The 9,519-nt window shown below is 40.3% G+C and overlaps 1 protein-coding gene across 1 annotated transcript; it reads right to left on the bottom strand.

Moving 5' to 3' along the window:
* Window positions 1-2,267: 2,267 nt before the first annotated feature.
* Window positions 2,268-6,589, bottom strand: LOC148473199 (cbp/p300-interacting transactivator 3-like). The gene is made up of 2 exons (XM_088459966.1): window positions 6,425-6,589; window positions 2,268-4,363 (listed from the first exon to the last, which is right to left on the bottom strand). Exon 2 carries the CDS (start codon window positions 4,359-4,361, stop codon window positions 3,822-3,824), a length of 540 nt encoding a protein of 179 aa, XP_088316092.1. The 5' UTR covers window positions 4,362-4,363; window positions 6,425-6,589; the 3' UTR covers window positions 2,268-3,821.
* Window positions 6,590-9,519: the final 2,930 nt, after the last annotated feature.

Below are 9,519 nucleotides of genomic sequence, written 5' to 3'. Positions count from 1 at the left end.
CTTAGTTCACAAATAGTATATTAGCTTTTTTTGTTGCAAAGGAATCTATATAAAGCCGCATAATTAATTTTGCTACTTTTTCCTCAAATTAGCTACTTTTCCTGTTATTGTACTTTTTCCTCAAATTTGTGTCTTAGTTTACAAATAGTGTACTAGGTACACCCTGGCACAATAAATGGGGCTATTTGGCATGATTTTAGGTGTTTGTGGACACATCTGTTTCCAGAAAATGCATTCATGCATTCATCAAGACACTGCAAACACTTTAGTTCATGCACTTATTACATCCCACATTTTTGCAATAAACTTTATACTGGTCTTCTCCTAAACCAGGGGTTCGGAACCTTTTTTCTGCCGAGGGCCATTTTGATATATATAACATTATTCGTGGGGCCAGAGCAGGCCAGGTCCCCTTCGTGTGACATCACAAGGGGGCGAGGCCACAAACGCCGGTGATTACAGCAATGCCCGGAGCATCCTGAGGGAGCTGTAAGGGCAGTGGTGTGACCGTCTGAAGCATCCTAAGGACGCTCCAGGTGGCACTGCTGCATAGATTCTGGCTGCAGGGTGTCATTCTAGGCACCCTGCTAGCCAGATGAGGCTAGCAGAAAAAAGCTCAGAGGGCCAGACCAAATGATTCTGGGGGCCTTATACAGCCCCTGGGCCTGAGGTTCCCCATCCCTGCCCTAAACAGACTTTCAGTCCCACAATCTATTTTGAATGTAAGGACTAGACTGAAGTTCCTCACAAAACGTTTTTCTCCTGCAGCTCATCTCTGTGTGTTCTTACATCGGTTGCCTGCATTTTCCAGACTTCAATGTAAAGTACTTCTGCTTACATATAAGGCCATAAACAACTCTACTCCAACATACATCTCTTCACTTATAACAAAGTATATTCTAACTCAACACCTCCTCTCTGCCCAAGATCTGTGTCTAAAATCCACACTCATTACAAGTTCTCATTAATGGATATAGGACTTTTTTGGGCTGCGCCCAGTAAAACAAAAAAACTCTTCTAACCTCCAAACTGTCAAGAGATCCCTGAAAACTTATCTCTTCAAACAAGCTTATTATATTCTTGGACCACCCACATAACCAACTGTAAAGTGCAACAGAATATGCTGACACTATATAAATAAATGTATTTCCAGGAACAGTTTGCAGCTTTTCATAATATATCCTTTGTATTCATACTGACCTACTGCTTAGGACTGCTTCCCTAATCTTGTTTGCTAAATGCAGTTGTCAGGAGCAGTATTACCCTGTACACCAGAGTCTCCCAAAATCCGCAATTACAGGTTGTAAGGATATCCATGCTTGAGTCCAGATGGTTAAATCAAATTTACTAATTAAGTCACGTGTGCGCAAGCATGGATATCCTTAAAACATGGACAGTAATGGCGAAGTTTGAGAACCTCTGCTGTATACTGTATAAGTTAAATGCATTACAAATGAATGTCGAGCTTTGCTATGCTGCTTCCGAGAGGTGAAGAAAAGGAGTAACTGCTGGCTGCACCATCCCTGATTATATTGTGTACATGCTCACTTCTGCTCTGTGATAACACTATTTCTGCAGCTTTCTCTGTAATGACGGGATCCAGTCATGATGTCGCCGGACGGGATGCCGGACGTCAGGATACCAACGCAGGAATCCTGACTCCCATCAGAATCCAGACGTCAGCATCCCAACTGCTGGCATCCCGACATCAGTATGCGAGTTAAGGTTAGGCCAGGGATGGGGAAGTTAGGTTTAGGGACCTGCCTGGGTGGGTTAGGGTTACGCACCGACCATGGAGGATTAGGCACCACCGGGGGGAGGTTAGGGTTAGGCCCCTGTTAGGATGTTCACCATCAGGATGCCGATGTCGGTCTTCTGACCGTCCGCCGGTAAATCATGCTAGAAAATCAAATGCTAGAATTAATCTATGTACTAGTACAGTAGGAATATAAATAACAAGGACTCTTAAGTTTGCTCAACAGAAGTGTGTAAGGGTAAAATGCGTACATACGCCCATATGCAGAGTTGCACACATAAAGGGATGCGCCTGGTTTGCTGCTAGTTATCATCATTAGGGAGCATTTGCACCTGCCTTATATAAAAGAAATGTCTCCAAAGAGGCGGATTTTACACTTATGTCCAGCTCTGCATAGCCTGCATGTGGGTAAAGACGCCTGTGCCTATGTAGAGTGCCCTGTCACCTCATCAGTCAAAAGTATAGATGCAATCAAGATGTGTGCTTAGGTATAGATGAGTTTCCATGTTTTATTTTTTTTTTCTCTATGCAATATTCTCAGATGTATTTCTTCACAATAAAATAACCTGCTTTTTAAAAATTTTCAAAGCCACCATGTGGCTAACTTTATTTTGTGTTCGCTACTGAAACAGCAAGCATGGTACAAACATTTGTTAGATTGCCTAAGAAACCTTTCAGATTAAGAGAGGACCAGCCCTTTTAAGTTCGTCATAAGCATCAAAAACGTGTAATCAAAAATAAACATTTTGTACATCTACTGGAAAAGAAATCATGTACAAGGTTATTGTATGTCATAGTCAAGTTTACTGCAAGCAGGAAGGAAGCTTTTAACCACTTTCGTAGAGCCACACGTTAGTCTCTGGTGAAAGCACTTAATAGCATACTTGCCGACTCGATGTTTCTCCTTTCTGGGAGAAGCCAAGAGAGGAGATACAGCTGTCCCCTTCCAGGGCGAGACTGGGCTCTTCCCATCATTAGGCCCCGTCCCTGTCATGGCAAAATGCCACAAATAGCGGGTTCATGGGGAAGGAGGGGTGGGGCTAAAATGTAATGATGTACATCATTTTAGCCCTGCCCCTTCCATACGTACCCACGATTCCCGGTTTTATCTCCCCATCCTGCCCACTTCACTAGACAGGATGCTGGTTATCAAACCATTTTTCTGGGGTCCGGGGGCCTACCTGAAAAATTGGACGTCTCCCACACCTTCCGGGAGAGTTGGTAAGTACGCTGAATAGTCATAGAAGTCTGATACAAAGAGGACATCATAGTTCTTTCTAATATCCATCTTTCTTATGCAACAGCTTGTAAGCATTTCAGTTGTTCATATATAGTCATCATGTTTGATCTTTCACAAACAACTGTCAAGTGTTTTGTCATTATTATTTAATTAAATTTAATAGGAGAAATAGTTAACTATAGGCTTGGATCTGGTGACAGGGGAAACAAATAAAGATCAAATAATGACAAAAATACAAAAATCAAAGCTATACAAGTATTATATTATCTTGAAACATTAAAAATGCATATATAGTATAATTTCATCATTGATCTTTTATTTGGGATCGGACTGTAACCAGCTACAATGATTGTATTGCCCTGATTTGAACCTTTACTATTTGTTAAACAGTATTCTGTGGGTCCAGCAGACTTTCTGCAATGGATTAATACCCTATATTCACCTACACCTGCTGCCACCCAACTTTATAGTGCAAACTCTCTTTGAAGATAATCTATAGGGCTCATTGCACTAAAGTGCAAAATTTGCACAGAAAAACAGCAACCAATTAGCAATAAACTTTTAACAATCTAGTGCAAGTTAGACAATGTATGTAAAAGGTATTTTCCTGTTAACAATGTATAATCTTTTCACTACACTGTTTCCACCATATTCACCATTTTATGCCAAAACAATAATCATATAATCTGTCAACCAAAGCATCCTTATCATACCACATTCTGTTAAGAGGGAAGAACAGAGGGAAAAGGATATTACAAATACGGCTTTCTGGAAGCCATACACAGTGCAAATGAAGTGTGGTGGTGTCTTTAAGAAGCTTGTCCATCAGCACGTCACGGTGCTAACCTGCTGCTTTCCTGCAAAGTCCAAAATACAGTCCACCTCATTGTGTCCCAGGTACAGTTCAGGCAGCTCTTCAATTCTGTCCAAGCCTAATTCCAGAACCAAAGCTGTCAATACCTCCTCATCAATGAGGTCAGCATCTGTCACATTTAAGGGAGGCATGTGCTGGTGGTGATTGGGTGCCATTCTGTAAGGTGGAAGCCCCTGTGCAAGTCCAGGATTACCCATCATTGGATATCCCTGGTATTGAGTATTAAGTTTTTGAAGATGCATTGTAGCCATTAATTGCTGAGTTCCCATATAGGACTGGCCTTGCCCAGTGTACATGATAGGGGCCGACATATGCATACCCATCCGTGTCCTCATGCTTCCATCAGGATGGGCAGCTCCATATTGCATCATTGGTGTTGAAGGCAGGGCTCGAGTAGAATGAGGAGGAGGTTGAGTCTGCATAGTGTTCATGCCCATCCTATAGTTGGGATGCCCATTGTGCAAGGTTGGCATCATCATAGGGTCTGCCATCCCTATGTTAAGAAAACAGAATAAGTCACAGTTTCTTACAATAACATTAAGAAAACGTTACATAACGAGACACAAATACTTCAGATAACCTACTCCTTATACCATTTGTGGTTTCGCTATTAAGAGACAGATAAGAGTTTAGTAGGTCACTCACACATACTGATCCTGCTGTTAATATGTAATTCAGCAGATACGCAAAAACCTGAAGAGCACATTAAAATAGGATGAAGTGCTTATTCCCGCCTGTGTCTAATTGTTATGCCTGCATTTAAAATTTGAAAGTGCAGCAAAACCTACTCTCATGCAGTAACACATGCACTAGCAGTACAATAGATTGCAATGCAAAGAGTGCAAAGTGCTTTAAAAAGGGATTACTGAAACATGCTGTAGTTTTCACAACACGTGTGTGAATATGCCCAAAAAGTATAACTTTATAAGTTTTAATCGAACAGGAAAAAAAAAAACCCTGTAATTATATTTTCATATAGCTGACCAGACCGTATACGCTGTTGAACAAACATTTTGTTTCAATCATATTAGGTGACATTTGTTTTTAAATTACTATTAATGTCGTTTAATATTCATTCTCAAAAGGTAGTTTCCATGTGTATGAAACAAGAACTTCCTGGAATGATCACAGATTTAGATTTCTATGTATTGCTCTATCTTATTATTTTAATTGATGTCGTAATCTTTGAGAATAAGCCAACTGTGCTGTATAATCAGTATTTAGTAAACAGCCAGAAGCACAGCCTAGTGTACATGGTGTACCATTTATTTCAAGTTGTACTTGTAGGTAATATCTACACATTGACTAATAGTGCAATTCTAAGTATAGTGTTGTTACCTCGCAAATGTATGCTCTGTTATGGCGTCACCTGCATAAGAAAATTATATTTCTACTTTAACAAGTTTTGCAAAACTATAGATACTTTAGAAAGTAAGCAGGGCCCTCCCTCATGTGCGTCTCCGTTCCCTTATTTATGCCATCATATACTCCCCACAACAGCACCTAAACCTTGGTTGCTGCCGCCCTGCTGCTTATTTTGAGTGTTAGGATCGCTGATGCAGCAATGTTTATAAACCATGTCCTTGTCCTGCATTGTCTTGTACTGTAAGACTATATTGTCACCCATTATACCTGGGATGGAAAAAAATAATTTTCTATACTGAACGCAACATTGGAAAGATTTATACCATCAGCCCCGAGAATAAAAATAATTCAAACCAACGGAAGTATAGTTGTAGAATTCAAAACAAAGCCATGTAGAACTCCACTCTCAATGTAATAGTTTGTATAAAATCCCTTTAAATATCATAAACACAGTGACATAGCTGAGTAAGATATAAAAGTACCTTTTTAATTAAATAAGCATGTTACATTGAATACATTTTATATGGCATTACATGATCAGCACTTTACCAGCAAATAATAGTGACATCTGGCTTTAAATGCGTTATTGAGATTCTCTTCCACTCCTATTTTGTGACACAGCTTTTGCCCTACCTAATAATAGGATTTGCAATTCAGGGTTAAACAAAGCTGCAGTGACATGTAAATGAATTAGGGACTAAATAAAAGAGATACAATGTTAACTGCAATCAGACAAAAATAGGGCATAGTTACTAATGAAGTAATACAATTGTAACCCTATAAAAGCAACCATAACACGTCTATAGAGAAGGTAGGTATGTGCAGGCTGCAGGCAGCTGTAATAAGCTGGTTTGTCCTTTCTCACACCCAGCTGGCTCTGCATTACAGTCACACGGGATTTACAATGAAAACAAAAGATTTTACACACAAATGTTAACCCCTTCTCTGCCCAGCAACCAGAGTCTCTGAACAAAGCCGAGTAATAATAATGTGCCAATGCTTTTCTGCAAGACAGTTGTACAATAACCTCCCTCTCTATATAATCATTTCTAGTAATAAAGTGGCATTTAGTAACCTACAGCACACAAGGGTTTTGTTTTGCATTGTGCCAGTTCATGTATTTATTTTATACACACACACATATATATATGATCACAGGACAATGAAGCTACAGGCTGACAGTACTCACCCCAAATCACAGGCTCGGTTAATGTGTCCTGTCTGAATCCAGTCAGTGTGTGAGTGAGAGCGATCCGGGATACAGTGAGCTACTGACACACCGCCCTGCTCCCTACTACCCAGTAAGTAGGACGGGGCAGGAGGAGGGAGCAGGGAGGTGCTGGCCGGATACACCCGCCCCGATTGGATGGGCTGCTGCACCCACAAAGGGTAGCAGATTACATATCTCAGGCCATGTGCAGAGCTGCTGCCTTTCTGATGATTATATTATACAAGTGGGGAGGCACTGTGCCCAATAGGAAATTACAGTCACTGTTCAAATAATGCAACTGTATTTATTTATTTAGACAGGAATTAAAAGGCGTCAATGAAAAGCTTTGTGAGCTGTTAAAAAACAAACTACTGTAGATGATTCAGCAACTATTTTAATTTGCTTTCATCAATCACATGTATTGTTCATATAAAATGTTATTAAGGAATGTAGTTTAAACTGTGTAGCTCCAAACATATTAAGCTTTCCATATGTTCTGCTAGTCAGATGTACAGTAGCCAAGCACATATTTTAAGTAGTGTTTTTAAGTGAATGGTAACTCATATATTAGGGTATGGGAGCAGAATTACACAGCTGGAGGCATTATCATTGTCAAACATTTCTAACATTACAGCTGGATTTGCCCAATCATGTAATATAGTAATTCATACAAAAAGGATTGCTGGTGGCTGTGGAAGCTCCCGCTTTCCTGTTTTTGTATGTGTATATATGGGTAGGGACAATGGGGGTATATATACCTTCCCCTATCACCACGGAAAAAGTCTTACTTGATGTTTATATTTTGGCCTGCCTGTCATGCATGGGCACAGGCTCACTTCATGCTGGCTGCTATGCTTCTTGCTTGTCTATGTCCTTCCTGTGTACAATGTCTTTCTTTGGTGCTTGTTCATTGTGTACAATTGTTATTGTTTTGTTCCTTGCCTCATTGAAGGGCGCTGGCGCTGCTGCTCCTTGTGGCACCTTATAAATGAATGATAACAATAACAAGTAGAACATATCTACACACAATGGGACAATTAACCTCACTGTACTCACACCAATAAAACGCATTTGAACCGCATCATCCTCACATTATGAATGCATTATGTATGCATGTGTGCACGTGTGTTTGATTTGCATTTAAACGCATTCACAAAGGTATTCAGTTTGCTTTTTCAATCTGCGTTTTGACATGCGTCAGTGTAAAGCAGGAAGTAGTTATCTTTATCAAGCCAAAAAGCTTAAGTAAATGCTTCTTGACTACATTTTGTAGGATCTACACTACATTCCTTTTGAGATCAATGTAATACCGCTTTTATACCGAACTTCCGGGTCTGACCTGGAGGTTGGAACAGGGTTTTCCCGAGTCAGCGCCATTCACACCGGAGCCGGGTCTGCAGAGACTCGGCTATTCCGGCATTGAAGTGGACGCTTGGAGATGACGTTATCTCCAAGCGCCACTGAAGCAGGCCAATCGGCAGGCAAACTGCACGATCAAGGTCACCCTGACCTGGATCGCGCTGTTTTCACTGCAGGGTTTCACGGGTTATTCCCTTGTTAAACCCTGCAAGTTACCTGAGTTGGACTGACGTGTCACTCGACCCAGCAATCCAACCATTTCCCCTTTTACACCAAGGAGCTACCCGGGTTAACCCTGCAATTACCCAGGTTTTAGCTTTGGTGTAAAAGGGGTATAAGTAGTTTCCAACAGCATTGATGCAATAAATGGTACAAGATACACTGAAATCAGCACACTTCACAAATTAGTTCTTATTTTCACATCTATTGACACCCACTGAACTTGCATAGGCCACAGGTCTTAAAGAACAAGAAACAGAGTATATTTGATTATTTAAGTGCAAGTTTCATATGATCTGTAGCCCAAAGCACAAATGAAAACTGCAGCAGTTGCATTAAGGGTAGTTACACCCTTATTTACAAGTTCACAACACAAATCTGTAATGCTCATACAGTTTGAAACTTTATCTCAAATAGTCTGTGTATAATGTAAAGTCAGTGCCATGTTTACAAAACCATAAATCCTTTACATTCCAAAACAGGAATGTACTCTATGTACTGATCCTTAATTATACCCCTTATCTGATTCATCTCTTGTGTTTATATGTGTTTATTTTTAGTGTTGGGTGTGTGGATTACATGGCAAAAGCAACACAATAGTTTTGTTGGCTACAGAAACTAAACAGAAAGACTGGGTCCAGCAGAAGTACTTTGAGCTGAATGATTGTTGGCTATGTCCTTTACAAAATAAGGATATCATGTTATATGTAATGCATAAAGATAATATACTGCATGTGCAAATGGATCTTACGGTACCACTGGGAATTACAGGTGCCTAGAGTAATAGAAATAATGGCACCTTTTTGAATAATAAGAAAAGCACAGCTGCTGTATAGTTACTTGCTGCTGCCATGGTTCTTTCACTGGCTACTTTAAGATGGGATATTTGCTAACTATGCTGGAAGGCAGTAACACAGAGATTATCTGCTTGCATGAGCATTGATAGTACGAAAGTTTAAATAAACTATGCAACGTGATGGTGCCCTATACACACGCTTAAGCTGGGTACACACTGAGATGATGTTGCCTTGATATATATGGTTTCCGGCCGAATCAGAATGACATATTGGCCGCATCATCCAGTATGCATGCTCCCACAGTCGCATGCGTTATCGTCCGGTCGGCTGTGCTGCATGTCCAACCGGACGATATCGCATGCGAGGTATTGTTCCGTTGTTCATTACATCATTCTAATGCCCCAATATTTTGGTCCAACATATCGTACTGTTACACATCGCTCAGTGTGTACCCAGTTTAACACACAAAGCATATAGCAGTCACAATGTACAACTTTTCAGCCAAGCTGAAGACTGTGCCTATGCACTTTCCAAAGCAATGATTCCCAGCTTACATTGTTTTTTATTACTACTATCACACTAGTATTAGACATATTTCATGTAATTTAGGGGTCTATGTATTAATAATCACGGTACGTCTGCGATTTTAACAATCCAACTCGCGGTGAATATTTTCATTTTTAATGAAAATATCCCGGC

The sequence above is a fragment of the Taudactylus pleione genome, unplaced genomic scaffold (assembly GCF_031769625.1).
Source record: "Taudactylus pleione unplaced genomic scaffold, aTauple2 ptg000959l, whole genome shotgun sequence".
NCBI lineage: Eukaryota > Metazoa > Chordata > Amphibia > Anura > Myobatrachidae > Taudactylus > Taudactylus pleione.
The sequence above is the reverse complement of the archived record's forward strand: the minus strand, read 5'-3'. Positions and strand labels throughout refer to the sequence as shown.

Coding starts and splice junctions, on each gene's coding strand:
- LOC148473199 (XM_088459966.1), bottom strand. CDS start 4,361: ATGGCAGACCCTATGATGATGCCAACCTTGCACAATGGGCATCCCAAC.